This window comes from Tachypleus tridentatus, chromosome 3, assembly GCF_004210375.1.
Source record: "Tachypleus tridentatus isolate NWPU-2018 chromosome 3, ASM421037v1, whole genome shotgun sequence".
Taxonomy (NCBI): Eukaryota; Metazoa; Arthropoda; class Merostomata; order Xiphosura; family Limulidae; genus Tachypleus; species Tachypleus tridentatus.
In genome coordinates, this window is record NC_134827.1 from 78548097 (window position 1) to 78570522 (window position 22426).

At 35.5% G+C, this 22426-nt stretch overlaps 1 protein-coding gene across 1 annotated transcript; it reads left to right on the plus strand.

The window, feature by feature from the left end:
* The first annotated feature begins 366 nt into the window (after positions 1 to 366).
* LOC143246101 (uncharacterized) lies at positions 367 to 12488 on the plus strand. Its single transcript, XM_076492316.1, has 2 exons — positions 367 to 435; positions 11066 to 12488. Exon 2 carries the CDS (start codon positions 11070 to 11072, stop codon positions 12291 to 12293), a length of 1224 nt encoding a protein of 407 aa, XP_076348431.1. The 5' UTR covers positions 367 to 435; positions 11066 to 11069; the 3' UTR covers positions 12294 to 12488.
* Positions 12489 to 22426: the final 9938 nt, after the last annotated feature.

Genomic DNA, 22426 nt, shown 5'->3' on the forward strand with positions numbered 1-22426 from the left:
ACGTAATGAAGAAATACACATCTGGACTTGATGAAATTTGAAACATAGTCACCCGTATTAGTGTGTATTTCTTCATTACTTTCTGTTGTCAACTACATTTTTTCACGGATTTTGATGAATTAGCTGTCTTGTCTTGTTACGTACTTACACGAAAAAAAAAAGAGAGGGTAATCACGCTCCAACAAAAATCATGTTTATTTGTAAGTGAACGCCTACACAATGTTTACAACACCCTAAGAAACTTATATCAGTAACAAAGTATTTTGTCGATTGGATGTAGGATTAGTGACGTCATAAAGACTCGCCCACTGGTCTTCAGTGTAAACTTAAAAGGGTTGCGCAGTTGAGAATGTCTTATTACCTGGGTGTTAGTCCACAGCCGGAAAGCTGTAAGATTCAGATGTTGAAATAGACAACAAGTACAATAACAGAAAGGTATGTCACGACTAGCTGTCTTAACTTCACGATATATATATTTCAATATGTATAGTTTTATCACTCGAGGTTAGACTTCCAGGTTAGGTATATGAAACAAGCATTCAGGTTTTTTTAAGTTTCTTACAGGCAAATACTAATATCAGGGCCGACCAAATGTCTGCCTTAAAGTTTTATCCGTATTGTTTCAGTCGAGTCTTCCGACCCTTGTCATTCAATTAAAAAAATACCACTAGATTGATTTATTACAAAACACGCAAAGAGAAAGAAAAAAACAAGTATTTTAAATTTTGTTGAAACGATTATTTAGTTTGTTAAGTAGAACATTTATGTTTCTATAGAAATAAAGTGGCCATAAAATCTTGTGTGAAATATAATGATACTGACGTGAATATCTAAACATTTAATATAATTGAATCAAACAATTATTGCTATAAATATCCGATAGATATTTTCGTCTTGTTTGTTTGCAAGAGTTGAGCCCCTTCATTCTACTTTTTTACAACAGAATACCGCATCAGGTAGGCATGAACTACGTTGTGCTACGTTTTTAGCAACCTCAGTTTTTTTGTCTTGTCGTTGCTTAGTAGGTTACCAGCCAGCAAAGCACGCAGAGAAAACAATAAGCCATCATCAGCTTGTTACAAGTTAATTATATGTATATAGTAACTCTTTTGAGAAAATAATAACATTTCGAAGCATGTTTATGTCAATCATACTCAACTATATTGAGAATTCTGATCAATCGAATTATCCAATCAAACTTCAATTTATATTTTATTACTAGTACTTTAATAGGCGAACCTCTATAGGCTAAACCTTATATTTTGTTCAAGGGAAATAAAACTGATTTTTTAAAAAAAGATTTGCTAACTTTGATATAGAATATTTTTTATTGTATTTCATTTTGCTAAAGCGGTAAACTGGATTTTATTTATGAATCGTAGAATAAGGTCTTCACGATAGATCAAATTGATTTTGTTCGAGAATAAAAGTGACACAAGTGTATGGAGGTGGAATAATCAAATATTATCTATAGAAAATATTTTATAACTATGTTGGTTTTCTTCAGTAAACTTATCTTTCAGAAAAGTTGCTTTGAGATAGGAATAATATTGCAGTACTTTATAAAAATATATATTTAAGCCCCTGTAAAGGCTGTTTTACTGCATTACGAAATTGTCTTGTAAGCAAATTGCTTACTGGGCTTTAGCAGTTTAAGAGACTCAATTCTTCAAATTTTAATCAAATCCAAGTCGCCTTTATCAAAGCTATAAAAAACAGCAATAAACAAACACACACAAAGTCAATACATTTCTCTTGCTAATTTAAAACTATTACTTTGATTTTCCGAAGGAACAAAATCAAACGAATTTTTATTTTTAATTGCTTTGGTTCGAAAGTTTACGTGTACTGAAACAATGTAAGCAACAAAAAACAATTGTGTTACTTTGTCATAAAACTCAGACGAACAAATCAACTGAAATTTATAATATTATCGTCGTCGGAGATACGGAAACTCTACGTGATGTCATAGATCTGTGTACTAATGGAACATGAATTATACAAAGTTATTACAAAAAAACTGAATAGAAAAAACATGGTTGAAAGCGTTTCCTCAGACGTTCTACCAAGTGAATAACGTCTAGGTTTAAATGTTATTTCCATGGTGGTACTGCGATTTCTTAGGTTCTAGTGTTACCTCTGTTGAGTAACTGTGGTTTCTCAGGTTCTAGTGTTATTTCCGTGGAGTAACTGTGGTTTCTTAGGTTCCAGTGTTATTTTTGTGGAGTTACTGCGGTATCTCAGGTTCTAGTGTTATTTTCGTGGAGTTACTATGGTTTCTTAGGTTACAGTGTTATCTTCGTGGAGTAACTGTGATTTCTTCGGTTATAACGTTATCTCCGTGAAGTTACTGTGATTCGTTTGTTGATAGAATGTTGTTCTTGCAATAAGATATTATAGTGATATTTCTTCAGAAATTAACAATTACTTAAAGCGTCAAGACCATTTATTAGTTGGATTAATAGCATAAGGATCATTTATTGGTTGGATTCGTAGCATAAAGGTCATTTATTGATTGAATTCATTCGAAATAATGAAATTTAAGTGGTTGCTAAGCTCAAATCATTCGTCCAATTGCTTATTCTTTTAAATATGAGTTTGAAGAGTCCATATAAGTTCCTCAACTACATTTCATCAAATTTGTTGTTTTTGTTTATATTGTTCGATTAACAATATTACAAAGAAGACGGAAACTAAAGCAGTATTCTTTACTTCAGAGTAATGATAGGTATAAATGATGTTCTAAAATAAATATTTTCACAGTTATTTGTGATCCATCCTACACCGTATAGACACTGCACTAACGGTGCTATTATGAACATGTCGTATAAAACATGCATTTACTCTGAAAATGTAAAACAGGACGAACACGTGGTATTTTCGCGAACTAAAAAAAAACTCCTTAATCAGCAAGATGTGAATATGTTGTTGTTATTTTTATTTCACAGTGATGAATACAAATACTCAAGTTAAAACATTTTCAAGTGTTGTTGTTATTTTTTTCACAGTGATGAATACAAATACTCAAGTTAAAACATTTTCAAGTGCCTAATTTCAAATTTCCAAATCCGTTTCTTCTATTATAAACAAAAAAACTCTCTGTCATTGAGCATACGTAGTCATACTATATGATTTTATTTTACGTTTCTTAACAATTTTATTTCGCATACTTAACTATGCCATATGATTTGATTTTATATTCATTAGTTCTTTTCACCCAGACAGAGGTCAGGAAATCTGAAAGGCGTATGCTCCTTGCATAATTAATCTTCTATTGTCGAGTTGAAATGAAGATCCGATATTTAGTTCGTTGTTGTCTACGCATTAAATTTTTTTCAATTAATAACAGAAGGAAAATAAAACGTTTGTGTCAACACAGAAGAAGGTATGAACCTGTTGAGGCTACGTCATTGACTGCGAAGTTATTAATGGAATTATTTATTTTGGGAAGTAGGTTACCTTATTATCTTCACACTTAACCCTGACGAATTCTTTATTTCTGCTTCTGTGGGAATACAAAACAACTAGATTTATAGTAAAGATATAAGTCTTTTAGAAATGTTTCTCAAAACTATTTGATTTCATTGCTCTCATATATAGAGTGCACATGTACCCGAGTTTTATTTAAAAAATATATTAAATTCGTTTATCAACAGCTTTTGTTTGTTTTTATTGAATTTCACACAGAAGTTCTCGAGTTTTAGTCTTCCATAATTTAGAAATCATAGATTAGATTTACGACAACTAGTCAACACCTCCTACCGCCAATTCTTGTGTTACTCTTTTTACCGAGGAAAATTGGGGTAGACCATCATATTAAAATGCTCCCAGTGTTTAAAGGATGCGTATATTTGGTGACGGGATTCGAGCCCACGCAAGACATATTATATTTTAGCGCCCTAACTGCCAGGCTATATCAGGGTTTCAATAATAATCAACAAATAAATGACAAAAAACTAGTCTTAAACAGTGTAAAAAAGTAATCTCATATAAATAATAAATAAGTATGATATCCGTTTTATTTTCCATCTGCTTGAGATATACGATAATTGAAGTGATACGTTGTAGAAGCGATTTGTATACACGTGACTTGTGTCGCTTTTCCAGACAGAGTTTCAACTTGATTATGTTGCATACAGTTGTCTGAAACACAGGGGTACATTTGCCACTGACTTCTGTGTTCGTGTATTTTTACCTACTGCAAGACGGTACAAAGCAATTTATCACGAAAGGGATACGACTTTTTTCCAGATCGAATAGTCCTGGTACCCGAAATCGATGTATATATATCTTTGCTTTCCAATGTCATAAAACACAAGGGTATCCCCTATCTAAACATATCTTTATAATTTGAGTGTACGAAACCTTTGCTTTCTTTGCAAAAATTAAGTTTTACACATATCACTCTATATAACGGCTTTGGTGGTCACGCGACTTTCTAATTTGCATATTAAGAATCGTGGCAACATAGATCACTTAACCCTCTGTGTTACTTATAAGGTTTAAATACTCTCAGAATAAATGCGAAGAATTATGTTAACGTAGTTACTAGGATTGCTTATCAAGTGGAATGCTGTTAAAGCCAGGCAGAGAATATTGAGGAGAAATACACAAAGCGTGATTGTGAAACATAAAGACACAAAAGCATCACTGCTAGGTAGCGCTTGGAGTGATCTTGATTCTATGAACAAGCATAATATATAAAAGCTGTTAGCGTTTCATGCAAGAAACAAAATTCGAAGCATAATCATCGTGTTTTGCTACATGCTGGCCAGTTTTATCGTGTGATCCTTTCAAATTTCAAATTAATCTGCGTTGTAGTTTCCGAGATACACCCTGACTGTACAGTAAGACTTTATGATTAAACTGTATTTGTTTCGTCTGTTTGTTTTCTGAATTTCGCGCAAAGCTACGCGAGGGCTATCTGCGCTAGCCGTCCCTAATTTAGCAGTGTAAGACTAGAAGTAAGGCAGCTAGTCACCACCACCCACCGCCACCTTTTGGGATACTCTTTCACCAACTAATAGTGTGATTGACCGTCACATTATAACGCCCTCATGGCTAAAAGGTTGAGCATGTTTGGTGTGATGGGGATTCGAGCGCCCTAAACTAACCTGTATCTTATACATTCTGTATCACTCAGTTACTCAATCGGCTTCCACTACTTCAGTTCCCCTAGATGGACCCAACAGATAGCCTAATGTGGTCTTACTATAAAAAAACACACACACACTACTTCAGCTATGGCTAGCTTAAGGTTGTGGAACGAAAGTTTACTTGCTTAACGGATCTACAGACACACTAACATCAGAAATTGTTGTAATATATATATATATTATGATTGTTTATGTTTTCGTAATAATTTTGAGTCACAACTGAATCATTATTCAGTTTTTTTAATCACTATAAGATCCTGGGCTCGATCCCTCGCGGTGAAAAGGATACATAGCTAACTACATAGATTCACGCTAAAAAAAAAACACAGCAACTGCGATTTGAGTAAAGTACTATTTGTACTGAATCCACTCATAATTCAAAATACTGTACAGTTCACGAGGTTCATCCCGGTATGCTGGCCACCGTATAATTCATGAGATTCATCCTGCATGATGACCACTGTGTACTTCATGAGGTCCATCCTGTCATGATGATCACTGTATCCTTCACGAGGCTCATCCTGTCATGATGACCACTGTACACTTCATGAGGTCCATTCTGTAATGATGACGTTGCATAAATACGGTGGATTTGTTGAACTTTTCTTTTTTTTTTAGAGGAAACATTTTTATTAAGATACCAGCCAGAATACTCTTTCCCTGGCGTTACGTTGTGTACATTCACGATTAATGAAAGATTATCTTAGGACATGAAAAGTTGCTTCCCTTATATATAACTTTAAAAAACGCCCATAAAAACTGCAAAACTTAAAATTTGCCTGCCTCTCTACATAGACCAAACAAATCTTCCTGCCAAATTTGATGAAAATCCATGAAGAGAGGGCGAAGAAATGGTAAAAACCACAAAAACGTCGACACAAACTGCAAAACGCAAAATTTATTTCCCCATAGACCCAATAAACCAAGTTTTTTGAAGATCCATCCACAGGAGGTTAAGTAGTGGTATAAAATGAAATATGGTCTAGGAGTCACCAAGGTGATTGTTAGTATTTTTCTCATGTACCTAATACAGCTGTCTTCTCCATTCAGAGACTCTGGTTCAATGTATCTTATAAACGCAGTATGCGTACTGCACTTCTGGATAAGTGTTTACAACAAACAATTTTCTGAAGCACTTATTGTGTTATTTAATAATAAAAAGATTTAACCCGAGAAATAAAAGCAGATTTCTGAACTCGATCGATCCAGATATTTAACTTTCGCAACCCAAACTCAACTCATGGGCTAAAGGGCTAAGTCAAAGACTACATTCAATTCTTGCAACCAGAGCTCAATACTTGGGCTAGAGAACTAGATCAAAGACGCTATTTAATACCTACAACCCGAGTTCAACACATGGACTAAAGGGCCAGGTTAAAGACCCCATTTGGCTATTGCAACCCAAACCCAACAATGGGTTAAAGACCATATCGATGACCCCATTTCACTCTTGCAACCAGAGCTCAATACATGAGCTAAAGACCATATCGACGATCCCATTTAACTATTGCAACCAGAGCACAACACATGAGCTAAAGACCATATCGACGATCCCATTTAACTATTGCAACCAGAGCACAACACATGAGCTTTATAATAAAGTTACACATCCCTAATTTGGAACTATTGTCCAGAGAGAGCTTGAACTTCCACTTAGGTTGCCTGAAAGAGAACGCACTGAGATTTCTAGCAGATGTAGAAACGAGAAACATGAATTGGTGTTGTTAAATTGCATTATGTCCAATAATCTCACCGTTCATCATTTAATAGAAACTCAATACACGTCCTGATCTTGTTGCTAGATGTAATTAGTTTCTACAAAATGCAACGTAATACTTTTAATGTGTTCAAACTAATAGGACATCAACTTAGAAAGGAGCGTACCGCTACCACTATTATGCTTACCTTTACACTTTTATTCTCTTCATGACACATTTTTGCATTGCTATAAGACTTTTATTCTCTTAATGACACATTTTTGCATTGCTATAAGACTTTTATTCTCTTAATGACACGTTTTTGCATTGCTATAAGACTTTTATTCTCTTAATGACACGTTTTTGCATTGCTATAAGCACGTGTTAATAAAAACTGGCGATTTGACAAGCACGACACTAAACACCGTGCTTCAATCTTCTACATTATACATATATCCTCTTCGGAGAAGATAAACTTCATTCTCTAAGCTTTATTCGCAGTTAATTATCACAAATAATTCTCTTTTGTCATCAACAGTCCAGGAAGAACCTGAAAGCTCATATTCGAAGATTAGTGTTTGAAACAGTAACTTATTGTGTAGTTCAGCAACGAAACTAATAAATGTACAAAATCTTACATGTAAGAAAATCTATAGATCTTTTTTTCAATGTTGGGGTATCCATGATTTTATAGGAATAACCAAGTTATTATAATACGTCAATTTTACTAAAACATTCAAAATATAATCCATCTGAAACAGATTGGCATTGGATTCGCTTTCCCACGATACCAAAGCCTTAATACTCCACTTCGTATCTTTGTATTGTATATAATTAGTATATAGAACCCCAACGCCCCATTTCAGGTTCACAGACGCCGCTCGTGACTTCAAGACGCCCCATTATACGGATAAAACATCTCCACTATACCAAATAGACTATCTTTATAGAACCCCCTCCCCATAAGCAAATCCTATTTGCATACGTAAATACGTTTTGGTGCTGTTGTCAGTATAAGTATGCACATAGTTCCAAACATAATGCTTAGAGGATCTCAGTCGGAAGAGTAATACACAATCTAATGCCAGTTTGGAGTTCAGTGACCCTGCTAAATCCCCATCATGCATAGGTGACTCGTTTAATCCTCCTTGTTACCCCACCCTCCCAGAGCCTCTGCGGACTTACAACTCTTTAAACCGAGCTTAGATACCCATGGTGGGCAGAGCACAGATAGCCCATTTTGTAGCTTTACATTTAATTACGTGCAAATAAGCAAGCCTTATTACCCTACATTGATTTCTGGCTATAATTACTCCAAAAAGGTCCATACCAGAGAAAATGTTATTAGGATGCTCGTCCTTGGTTTGGTCATGCTAGTCACTGGAGAGACGTTATGTATCCTTGATACAAAGCATTTATACCTTAGTTTTAATTGTACCAATCAGCCTCATGAAGCTTAATACGATAATATAAAATATTATGCTAAAAATCGGGTCGGTTTGTAGTACAGATAACGCATTGTATATGTGTCTTAACAACAGAAACAAACCTAGTGTATACTTTAGTAATACAGAGAGTCCCTATTAAGATAGCATAGTCTATATTCCAAATTAAGGGTTACGTTTTTATCGAGTCCTGTTTAGCATCCACATTTCAATGTTTAGAAAGCAAGCAACTAACATGTGACCGAGATTCAAGTTATTCTTACACAAGAATGTTTCGTAGTTTTACAAATATGTGTCTAATGGGTGAAGTTCTGATCATTTAGGTTTGTTCTTGTTTACGACTCACCAAGGTATGGTGTGTGATTATATATTTCGGTTCAAACGTTATTTTACCTTCAGATAGGGGGTAGTGCCTACACGTTTTGTTTTCGTTATTAATGATACTGAAACGCGAGAGCTTTGCTGGGTTCCAAATTGAATACATTTGCACTTTTTATCAGCTGATTTTCATAACTCCGCAATAACATGAACACACGTGAATATATCTCGAAGAAGATTACTAGACATCTGGTTATTGGATCGCTCATGGCAATCTTGCATCAGATATTAAATGCAGTAGCTTTTCTTGTTACAGATATTTCATCCGAAAAAAAAAACTCCTCTTTAGAGCACCTCAGGTCGTGCGGCAATGATTAAAGTCCATTTTATGACCTTAACCTAAAGTAACCCCTAGTCCCTAAGGAATATATAAATGATAATATCGAATGCCAAACAAGAGCGTTTCAGTGGGTCACGAAATGGTTTACTTATACATTTTATACTATATATAATTTCAAACAAATCTAGTTTGAGTGTGGAGCAATGTATTAAGAAAATATTCAACGACATAGGTAATGCACTCTGATTGGTTTGCTTTGCTTTGAATTTCGCGCAAATCTACACGAGAGCTATATATAATAATCGTTTATTATTTAGCAGTGACAGACTAAAGTAAAGGCAGCTAAGTCAACAATGAGCATGTTGTGTGACGAGGGCTCGAACCCGAGCCCCTCAAATTTCTAGGTCTTAACCTTCAGACCTACCATCCCGCATCTTAACCATCAGGCAATCATGTCATGGCCTAACTATCAGACAGGCCACGTCAGGTCTTAATTATAAATCAGGTCGTGCCAGGTTCTAACCAACAGACAAGCCAAGTCATGGCTTAAACATCAGGCAAGCCATGTTAGGGCCCAATGACTTCTGAGAATAATGCAGAAGATAAATTGAAAAGGATGTTGATCGAATTTTGAAACCAGGCAGTTTGATCTCTGTTGATCAATGATCTAAGTGGTAATGCAAATTATCATTTCTCAAACCTCATATATTTGTTTTCTTCTCACATTCTGAAAGAGCTAACCTGGCCTGTAGAGGTTATGATGCTCGGATTGTAAATCTGGAGATTTGCAATTTTCAACCCATTGCTGCAAAACCATGCACCGAATTTGTTTGGTCGTGAGTGGGTTATGAGAATGATAGTGAAGTCCCAATATTCGACCAGAGAAGAGAGTTCTAGTGGATGTTGTTGACTAGTGTTCCTAATCCTATCTATTCAGTTCAAAATTAGAGATGGCTAGCTTGTGTAAAATTCAGGCTTTTTGTTGGTTCACAAATTGCGGCTACAACGTTCGTGTAATAATAATCAATTAGGTTGTAATGCAGTGTCTCTGTTGGCAAATAAAAATGAATATGCTTTATTTTACAATAAATTGTCGAAAAGCCGTTGCAAATGAAACACTTGAGGGTGTAAATGATTAGTCATAGATATGATATTTTATTCTAAATATGCCAAAGGAATCGAGTTTCCATTTTATTTTGCAACCTTCACAAAAGCCCAAGTAGGATCAAATGCCTCACTTTGTTTTCTTTATATAACATCAGTTATCAGCCCAAAACACACGGTTTTAGTCATTCATTTTACGTGAATAGTTTGAGTCCTTTGCATGGCAAAAGTGAACAATGTTAAAGAGATTGGTAATTCCTTTAACATAGTTAATTGTCTTTGATAAGATACGTCAACAACCTGTCTTTGATTTTGACACCATAACTGGGCGTATGCATATCGGTTATAATGTCTCTGTAATATCTTTTTCGCATTGTTTTGCGGCCTATTTGTGGTGTTAACGTATCAACTTGAATATTTGACATTTTTACTCTATTTTGCATATGCAAATAAAGGGGGCATTTGTTGATTAAAAGAGCCTTAGTAAGTAAGTGGCGACTTAGACTGTTATCTTCTAACGCGTTATTTTGTACAAATGTATAATATTTGACGCGAAGATAACATTAAAGGTCCATTGCTAATGTAGTAACATATTGTTGAGTAAAGTAACGTTTTAATACTAATGTTTGTTTGTTTGTTTTTGAATTTCGCACAATGCTGCACGAGGGTTATCTGTGCTAGACGACCCTAATTTAGCAGTGATAGGCTAGAGGGAAGGCTACTAGTCATCACCAACTACCGCTAACACTTGAACTACTCTTTGACCAATGTTAATGTACTAATATATTGTTAAGTAAAGTAAAACTTTATTACTAATATAGTAACATATTGTTAAGTAAAGTAAAGCTATATTACTAATATAATAATACATTCTTAAGTAAAATAGAGCTCTATTACTAATGTAGTAATATATTGTTAAATAAAGCTCCACTACTAATGTAGTAATATATTGCTACGTCACCGAAAATGTCGAAAGTAAGTTTATTATTTCTCTTTGTTTTTCAGAACTATGTCCTCGAACATCTATTCTACTACTATTTTTTGCCTTTTGTTGACTTCCTCATCACTTGCTGATGTGATGAAAGATAAAACTTCTTTTGACACAACTTTCAGTTTACCAAATAATTTGGAAGAATCAGTAAGCGAACAGCCAGACGAATATTCACACGATTACCAACTTGAAAATAAATGTGATTACCAGTTTGAGCCGACTGAACATCAGGTGTCGTCAAAGGATTCTCTGGTGCTAGAAAGGTATAGACGTTACCCTCAGCAATCAGGTTTAAATTCTGGTAAACGATCTGATAGCCGCTTCGCTTTTGGATTGGGCAAAAGACCTGGCAGGCGCTTTGCTTTTGGTTTGGGTAAGCGTTCTGACAGCCGTTTTGCCTTTGGATTGGGCAAACGACCTGATGGCCGCTTTGCTTTTGGTCTAGGTAAACGAACCACTTCTGACAATAATGATGATGATGCTAGAGTAATGAATAGATTTAACCGATATAGTCATCAATTTAATTTTGGACTGGGAAAACGTGTTGACAGTAGTTTCGGTTTTGGTAAGAGGTCCTCAATTAATAATCCAACTATTGAATATTCTCCTTTTGAAGAAGACAAACGACCTTCTCACCAATTTCGTTTTGGTTTAGGAAAGCGACCAGATAGTCGTTTTGCTTTTGGATTAGGTAAGAAATCCTCACGAATTGATCCCATTATTGGTGGCGCTCCTTTTGATGACATCAGCCGACTTTATCGCCAGTTTAGTTTTGGTTTAGGAAAGCGACCAGATAGTCATTTTGCATTCGTATCGGGTAAGAAATATTTACTAAATGATTTCAATCTTGACGATTTAGCTCTTGACGAAGACAGGCGACTTTCTCATGATTTCAGTTTTGATTTAGGCAAGCGACAAGACAATCGTATCGACGTTGGTCTAGGAAAGGAACCACAAAATAATGATCCAAAAATACTCGAACTCGCATCGGAACGAGAAAAAAGGGGTATTCGCCGACTAAGCTCCAGTCTTGGTAAGAGACCCAGTAGTAGCGTTGCTTTGGGGTCTGAGAAGCGACATTCCTCCAATCACTATGGATACACAAGGGAACTGGGAAAAAGAAATTCCTTTGCTCTAAACTATTTCTTACCTCCTGAACTAGAAGATTTCATGAAACGTCGATATCACTTTGGGTTAGGTAAAAGGAGCGTCCAGTTTCAAGTAGAAGAGGGGACAAAATGAAACGTTCATGTCCGAAATTCGTTTCTTTCTCAATAATGGAGAATAGTATTGGCAAATGGAAATTCAATGAAAAACAATTGTACATAAATAACGTACAATAAAATACAACGTTTATTTATAAGCATATCGAAAAAAAGAGTTGAAATACAAAGTGTAATAAAAAAAGTAACATAAATAAACTTATTGCATTTCGAGTCATTTAATCGTATAAAAGTTAAGTATGAAAATGTTATGATCTGATTTGTGAAACTTAAATTGACGAAATATTTTATGAATAATAAACGGGAAAAAATCTAAATATGAAGATTCAACTTTACTTTATTATTCAACAAATTATATTGTATTATTACAATTACGTCTGCTTTACTTAGACATTTACAATTTCAGCCAATCGTAAATTAAACGTCAACCGATGGGACAGCAGTAATTTCACGGACTTAAAATGCTAAAATCCTTGATTCGATTCTCCTTGGTAAACATTGCTGGTAGTTTAATGTGTGTTTACTCTAAAACAAACACGGATTAAACATATTTTACTTATTTTAAGTAGATGTAGTTTCATATTTAAACATATATAAAAACAGTGTCTTTCTGATACTGTACAAGTTAATACATGGTCTACACGTCTTATTCTTTAAACACTTATTCCTAAACATAAATATGAATCATATAAATCAACTTATTAATATTCAATACAGACTTTTAGAAATGCATACAATTTACAAGTTGTCTTGAATTTCATTGTATTAGTTAACAGCAACATTATCCGTTTTCCATTCAAAAAAACACTGGGTATAATTATTTTCCAGCTTCACTCTGAAACGCAGGTTTTATTTAACATAAATAACTATAACTTGCCTATGCATTCAAAAGACTTAACACATAACTTTACGATCACAGGATAGAAAATGATGTTATATTTTAACACAGATTACTTCATTTCTTTTGATTATTGTACGTGAACAAAGAGAAGACCAGGAGAAATTAGATAAATAGATGCATACGTCATCTCCTCTGTTTTTGAAACAACAACATAATAAATATAGGGTACTATTAATAGATATTAAGATATCCCACGAATCACAACATAGAGAAAAGCACACATTTAAATTTCACTACTTTCAGCGCATAGAAACCTTGGCTTCCAGTAACTCTTGTCTGTCATCGGTAGGTCAGCTGTATGTTTAAAGACTTACAACGCTAAATTTCGGTGTTTGATTCTCTGCGGTGGACACAGCAAGAATATCTCATATTATCATTAAATATTTCAAAGTGCAAGCGACTTTCGGGAGTGATGAGTCATTGAAATTTCTTTCGTTCTTAATTTTACAAAATGGCCCGACATGCCAGGTGGTTAAGACACTCGACTCGTAATCCGAGAGTCGCGGGTTCGAATATCCGTCGCACCAAACATGCTCGCCCTTTCAGCTGTGAGGGCGTTATAATGTGGCTTTCAATCCCACTATTCGTTGGTAAAAGAGTAGCCCAAGAATTGGCGGTGGGTGATGATAACTAGCAGCCTTCCCTCTAGTCTTACGCTGCTAAATTAGGGACTTCTAGTGCAGAATAGCCCTTGTGCACCTTTGCGCGAAATTCAAAATAAACCAAACCAAACTTTACGAAATTGTCAAGATGAAAAATGGTCTTGAATAATCAACTATCGGCACGAGAGCATGTAACGCAAAAATCGGGGTTCCATACAAGTGGTGGGCACAGAGAGGATAGCCCATTGTGTACCTTTGTTCTTTAAAACAGACAAACGTATTACCAGCGTGAGCAGTTTTATTACCATATTGTTACTTATTATTATACATTTTTAACCTGAAGACATCTCACTAAGCCTAAAACATAAACACTACTAACGACTAACTAGAAAATAATGCCTTTATAAGTCAGAAATATATGATAACAAGAAGTTTTAGGGGAAAAGTATTTGATAACATAGAAGTTTTCGAAAAAGTGCAAAGTTCCATTACGATATATTTTGTTACTAGATGAAAAAACGTTTAAAATATAATCTGTTAAACTTTTAGCCCACTATTGTCTGAGAAAATAGAAACAGAAACACATTAAAAGCATCATCTAGAATTTGGATGTTATAACTGTAATTGAACTTACGAAGAGAAAAAAGGCAGTTCAAGTTATATAAACGTGTTGTTGTATTATAAATAGTTTCTTTCTCTACTTTTTCTTTCTCTAAAAGTTCATAATTGCATCTTTTTTATACACTGATATGATTCTGTCTTACTGTGGATCATGTTGTTACTACTCCTTTCAATTGTCCAAGTAATTATACATCTATTAATCTTACATCATTAGTAATAAATCTTTATGAATATCTGTCAAAAGACACTTTTTTAAAAGTCATTTAACAAAGTTTCATGGATTATTAGATGATGAAAATGGATCCAATGGGGGAAACTTTTCCTTTCTATTCTTTGAAAGAGATACTGCTTACGTTGATGAGGGGTAGAGACGTGAATGTAGTGTATCTGGATCTTCAGGAAACATTTAATAATACGCCACATAAAAGGCTTGCTTAACAGAACAATCTGTGTAAGTGTTAGAGATAAGCTGTTTCATTGGATAGAAAATTAGTCAGGTGTAAGGAAACAGAGGGTTATTATAAGTGTAGTTAAGTCAAACTGGATTAATGTTACAAGTGGAGTACCTCATGACTCAGTCTTAAGACCTTTGCTTCTTTTGATTTTATCAGTGATATGGATGAAGGAATGATCAATAAATTATTTAAATTTGTTGATGATATTAAAGTTATCGGTGTTGCTGGTTGCAAGGAAGATAAGACAACTTAACAAAAAGATTTGAATTAGTTGGTGAGTTGGGTGAATACACTGCTGGGCAAAATATTAAGGCCAATGAACATAACATTTTGCGTTGTTAGACTCAACCACTTATTTGAGTTGAGCTTCGAAAGATGAAAATTAGAAAAGAGAAAATAAAAATAAAAAACATTTTTAGCATTTAATAGGAAAAATGTGAACACTATGAAATTAGCCTAAACTAGTCAAAAATTTAAGACCATACTGAAACGAAGCGTTAATCGGTAAACACGTAAAGAAATTTAGTCATTTGTGTTCCAGCATTAACGTTGTCAACCTCTCCCACTGACATCTCCTGTGTTACATTGGGTAAAAACATGGCAAAGGCTATAATGTTGACAGAGTTGGAACGTGTCAGAATTGTCGAGCTACAAAAGCAAGGTCTCTCTCAACGTGCCATCGCTGGTGAGATTGGGCGTAGTAAAGCTGCTGTTGCAAATTTCTTAAAAGGCCCTGAGGGATACGGAACGTGAGCTTCAAGCCCAAGAAAATTTCGCAGGCGTTAAGCGGGAGGATTCGACGGGTTGTCCGGCAAGACACCAGTCGATCGTCGAACCAGATTAAGGCCCTTATGGACTCAGAATGCAACTCAAGAACAATAAGACGGCATCTACGAGAGAAAGGATTTAAAATCCGTAAACGTGTTCAAAGGCCATGCCTCCTTCCACACCACGAAACAGTTCGGTTAAACTTTGTTGAGATGCGCCAAACATGGGACGTAGAAAAGTGGACGAAGGTTTTCTTTCCTGTTGAGAAAAAAATTTAACCTGGATGGTCCAAATGGCTTCCAACGTTACTGGCACGATAAAGATATCCCACCGGAGACATTTCTACACAACACAGTAGAGGAGGTTCCATCATAATCTGGGGTGCTTTCTCCTTCCATGGAACAATAGAGCTTCAGACTATACAGGGGCGTCAAACAGCAGCTAGCTACATTGGCATGTTGGAGAGAGCATCCTTATTGACTGAAGGCCCTCGCTTGTGTGAATATGATTGAGTCTTTCAGCAGGACAATGCTGCAATACACAATGCCGGCAAGACAAAGGACTTTTTCATGGCGAATAACGTGGTTCTTTTGGATCATTCAACGTGTTCGACCGAAATGAACCCCTTTGAAAATGTTTGGGGGGTGGATGGCAAGGAAAGTCTACAGAAATGGACGTCAATTCCAAACAGTGCATGATCTTCGTGAAGCCATCTTCACCATTCAAATAACATTCCAGCCAGCCTTCTGCAAACGCTTATATCGACCATGCCAAAGTGAATGTTTACAGTTATTCGTAATGACAGCTGTGCAACTCACTACTGAGAACTCTTGTTGAGAATTTTCTACCCTATTTAGGACTTATTTTTGGTATGGTCTTAAACTTTTGACCAGCTAGTATTTAGGCTAATTTCATAGTGTTCACATTTTCCCTATTAAATGCTTAAAACATTTTTTGGTTTTATTTTCCCTTTTCTTATTTTCATCTTTCGAAGCTCTACTCAAATAAGTGGTTGAGTCGAACAACGCAAAATGCATATTTTTTCTTTATGTTCATTGTCCTTAGGATTTTTACCAGCAGTGTATATTGCATTACCATGAAAAAAAGATCTTGGTGTAATAATTGATCAGTTAAATCATCCAAGTGGTGTGGTGTTGTTAGTGGTTGGACAAATGGAGGTTTAAGTTGTATCTACAGAAATATTAAATACATATATAAAGAGGTTATAATTTCATTGTTTGGGTCACATCTGGAATATTGTGTTCAGCCTTGGGTTCCTTACCTCATAAAGGCCATTTAGATGTTGAAAGTGGTTCAAAGAAACGTATTAGTATGATATCTTGGATGGAGATGTTGTCATATAAGGATAGGTTAAGATATCTGAACTTGGTTTATTTTAATAAATAAAAAGAAAAGTTAGAAGATATCTGATTGAGGTGTTTGAGGTTCTTAAGAGAATTGAGAGTGCTGATGCATCATTTATTTTAATACTTAGTGGTTAGAATGGTAGGACTAGTGGACACAATTATAAATTTTGGCTGGGAAGAAGTGCGCTAAAAAACTTTATTTTTTCTAACAGGATGGTTCACATTTGGGACGGTGGATGCAATTAATTTTGAGGGAAGTTAAGGGAAAGCTTCATAAACATTTGAATAACAAGGGCTGGCGTTGATGATTTTTGTTTTAAGGATTTAACGTATTTTCGTGGCAGGACAGTCGAGATGAACTAAAACGCCCCTTGTTATTCTTTTATGCTATGTTAAGTAAAACCCATCTTTGTTTGTATCAGAAGTATGGGCAAAGCTACAATATGGCCATTTGGTCATATTGATCATAAGATTGAGCCTTAAAATAAATAAAAGAAAAATAAAACATTTTCTTAACAAATAATAATGTTTACAACAAAATGACGCATGTTAAATGAAATCAAGAATATTTAGCTATAGCAAGTACGTTCAGTTTTTGTACTCATATTACGTAGTCTAAGGATATGTGATTAGTAATTGCTACGGCTTAGTGGTTAACAAGTCACGCTTCGGATTTGAGATGCAAGGTTTAAGTCTACAACGTGTCTGAAAAGGCTCATGAGTCGAAGCTAAAGGTGCGTTATAAAAATGAAAATCGGCTAATAGAAACAGTGAATGGCATGAGTCCTGTGAGACTGGATTTCAAGACACTTAGAATGAACCTTACGGTGTGTGACTTGGCCTCGCAGCCCATGTCACGTGACTTTGTAAAGTGTTTTAAAATATAAATTTATTTCTATGAATGTATATATGTTCTACAACAACTTTTTAAACGCTCTCAAACTGCATTGTCAGCCTTTTGTCCACTACAGCAAACACCGGATATCAAAACATTAAAAAAGAAAAAAAAGTTTGTTTCGGATTTTCGTGCGACAACCTATACAGAAGCTATCTGTGCTTTACATCCTTAATTTTGTTTGTTTTTGAATTTCGCACAAAGCTTGTTTGTTTTTTGTTTTTGGAATTTCGCACAAAGCTACTCGAGGACTATCTGTGCTAGCCGTCCCTAATTTAGCAATGCAAGACTACAGGGAAGGCAGCTACACCACCCACCGCCAACTCTTGGGCTACTCTTTTACCAACGAATAGTGGGATTGACCGTCACATTATAACGCCCCCACGGCTGAAAGGGCGAGCATGTTTGGCGCGACCGGGATGCGAACCCGCGACCCTCAGATTACCAGTCGCACGCCTTAACACGCTTGGCCATGCCGGGCCTTCGCACAAAGCTACTCGAGGGATATCTGCGCTAGCCGTCTCTAATTTAGTAGTGTAAGACTAGAGGGAAGGCAGCTGCTACCTAATCAACACCACCCACCTCTAACTCCTAGGCTACTTTTTTACCAACTAATAATGGGATTGACCGTCACATTATAACGCCCTCACGGCTGAAAGGTGAGCATGTTTAGTGCGTCGGGGATTTGAACCCGAGCCCCTCAGATTACGAGTCGAACGTCTTATCCCACCTGGCCATGCCGGGCCTCCTTAATTGTGTTGATAGCGTCCGCCGCCAATAAACAAACATACAATGACGAAACGATTCTAATTTTCGACATAACTTCCAATCATTCTATTAATTTGACTCCTTTTGTTTATTAATGATATATGCTTACTTTTCAATTAATGTATTCATATGTACGATACAAGATCGTAAAGTTACCATTTATTGAAAAAAAAATTAAAAGACTTATTTCGGTTAAGAATGTTTTCAAAAGTTTCGATTGCTTGAAAATATAAAACAGTGGTCTAAAGGTTTGTAACAGTAAGAGCCAGGTTTCGATACCCGTGGTAGGCACGGCACAGCACAGCTGGTTCAATGTGTTGTTTTGCGCATGACAATAAACAAACAATTATAGAATAGTGTCTCAGTTCTCTTCGTTAAAATGGAAGAACCGAAAGAACAAAAACTGGATGAGACCTGGAGGTTAGTGTGTGAATCAAAGTATTTGTGGTCCTAAACTCACTGTTGTAGGGTTCCATTTTTCAAACACTTTGATGTTGTCGATGCTCAGTGCCTGTTGCTGTTGACTAGTTGCCTCCACTGTAGTCCACAAAAAGAAAACTATGAATTGATGGAAATATGTAGACTTTTATTACCGCCAGTATAAAAGTTATTTTTCCAATACATTTATCTTGGAGTAAAACGGGAAATATTAAGACTGCTTATACTCAGATATATACAAATAACCCTTATCAATGTCCTAACGTAGAAATATTACTCTGTGGTCATGATAATGGTCAGGTGTGATAAACGTATCTTTTTAGGGACATGCGTTTTAGCCTTTTTTCGTGACAAGACGACAGGAAACTAAATCCATATAAATCTCTTCTTGGACTACAATCTCTAAAATTGATCTAGCTAGTCTAATATGGATCAAAACTGCAGTTCTCAGTTACTTATGGCAAGGGATTTGTTATAAATTATGATCGTATATATTCCATACATCCATAAACTGTGCTCATCTTTTAACGTGAACTTATACTGAGCGTCAGACACGTGATCTTTATTTATTTAATGGCCATTCGGTTTGATGTTGAAATAGCATTTCACTGGTCTCTTTGTTCTCGACAGTTTAATCTGCGTCTTTATTTATGTAACATTGTATTAGTAACATCCCATTCGGTCTCTAAAACAGAATCAAATATTACCATACTTAACAAATTTCACGCTGAATGCTATAAGATATATTGTCCTTCTTGTGGTGCTGGAACGTCGTGATGAATTTAGATAATATTTAGTAGAAGAATTGTTGCAATGCCCCCCACACTTTGGCTCAGTATAAGTTTGAACGAACCGCATTGCATGATGTTTTTATTGTTTAACTAGTGACGTCACATGGATGTCTAAGTAACGACTTTCGTCATGATTTAAATGTGTGCAAAACATAATCATATGGAAACCTTCTTTACATAAAATATGTATAGATGCCGTTGTAAAGTTCTGAATTTGGGAACTCGCGAACTGAAGTTGAACCCGTACAACCCGGTGGCTTTCAAAACGTCGTCCTCTACACTTGTGTCTCCACAACAGGCAGTTGCCGTCCAGTCTACAAAGTTTTATCAATATTAATACAGATTCTTGCACTGAGCGCGTTAAACTTAGCAGTTTTACAAGTATTTGAATTCTGATGAAAATTTAACAAAGAAGTTTTAATTTAATAAGTGTAAAGATTTTTTAGTTGTTGTTTTGTGTTTCTTTGTACCATCAATACAGGCACGAAGCTTGTTTGTTTGTTTTTTGAATTTCGCACAAAGCTATTCGAGGGTTATCTGTGCTAGCCGTCCCTAATTTAGCAGTGTAAGACTAGAGAGAAGGCAGCTAGTCATCACCACCCACCGCCAACTCTTGGGCCACTCTTTTACCAACGAATAGTGGGATTGACCTTCACATTATAACTTCCCCACAACTGAAAGGGCGAGCATGTATAGTGTGACGAGGATTCGAATCCGCGACCCTCAGATTACGAGTTGAGCGCTTTAACCACCTGGCCATGCCGCGTCCTTTTTATGCTATTACAACTTAAAACAGGGTTTATAATATCCATTCTTTCATTTATGTTTGTGAATTGTACCTTCATTCTACTCCTATTACCATATTATGACATTTCTTTTACCACATTATGACATTTCTTTTCACTGAAAAAGTTAAGAATCGTTTATGTGTTTTTCTACATTTGGATCTTATTCATCTGAGAAAATAAATTTCGATTAATTACACTATTACATTATTATTACATTACATTACATTACATTACAATTATCTAAATTTCAATAAATAACATTTTCGGCAGAAGGATAAAAAATCTCAATCTAAAAATTCATTTCACGTTTCTAGTTTTTATAATACATTTCACCACACGGTATACGTGTTTTATACGTTAGCCGACTTGAATGTAATTTCTACACTTTCACGGAGCAATGTTCATCAATTTACATTGAATGTAACTAAAAGACCAAAGGTGTATATACGCTGACCACGAGCGGTGTTGCTTAGAAGGCTTCGCGGCTCCGCTGAAATCGAATCTGTCTTTTTTTTTTTGTCTATCTCTCTTTGTTCTCGCGGCTCGAATTAATATGGTCAATCAGAAGCAAGGTTAACAGTCTTGAGACAACTGAATACACGGAAGCACGTGAAATATGAATGAAGCGAAACGGTATGCTCTGACTGTAGAACTGTAAATTAGGTACATAAAGGAAGTTTCCAGAAATGACCGAATATTTCAAGAATTCTTGCAGCCTCTAGCGAGCACTTTCGCTGTTTTAATGTGATAAATAAATAGGGTGATCTCAGTGCTTTAAGTTGCCCTTCAAATAAAGCACATTAATTTAAGTGTAAATCTGTCATTACATCTTTGCTAGGTTCCATATAGTCACTTAATTACGTGAGCAATAATAATAATAATATATTAAAAAGTTAATAGACAAAAATGATGAAAATATGAATTTATAAGGAATATCATAAAAACAAAGTTGAGACTGCATGAAGTTGGTCCAATAATAAAAGTCTGTAGCCTTTCTCCTGTATGTGCATTTAGAGCTAGTTCTAAGAGTGCCCGATTTCACACTGAAATATACAACTGGGTTACGTGATATCTGTAGTCTTTTGGATTTCTTTCCATTCGCGTCTCGTATAAATACAGCTTAAGTTAAGTGTGATAGAACTGTTACATACAACTACAACAAATGTAGCTCAAACTCTGCATCCCTGTTACAATAATGACGATATATTACTTGGAATGCAGCGCCTTTCAAAATATGAAATAACTCTTATATCATACTATTTACTACGAGATGTTACGCATCACATCTTTGAATCTACTTGTTGCTCAAGGGTAAGTTTGAAGACTTATAACACTAATAACCAAACATCGATATCCGTGGTAGGCAAAGCACAGATAGCCCATTTTATAGCTCAAAGTTAACAAAAACTATAACGACAATTTAGCTAGAGAAACGTATACCTACTGGCAAGCCTACTGAAAAACCGTAGTCCAAGAACAATAAACAAAAAACTGATTTCACTCCAACGAGAAACATGTCACACGGACTGCACGTTCTTCTAGAGTAAGAAAAGGTAAATATCATTTGTAGTACACACTTTGAAACAGCTTGATAAATGATGAATGGGATGTGCTATAGTCCTTTCAGTCGTGGAGGCGTTATAATGTGACGGTCAATCCTAATATTCGTTGGTAAAAGAGTAGCCCGAGAGTTGGCGGGGTGTGGTGATGACTAGCTGCTTTCCCTCTAGTCTTACACTGCTAAATTAGGGATGGCTA

Excerpts from the sequence above, each read along its gene's own strand:
- LOC143246101 (XM_076492316.1), top strand. The coding sequence starts at position 11,070 with ATGTCCTCGAACATCTATTCTACTACTATTTTTTGCCTTTTGTTGACT.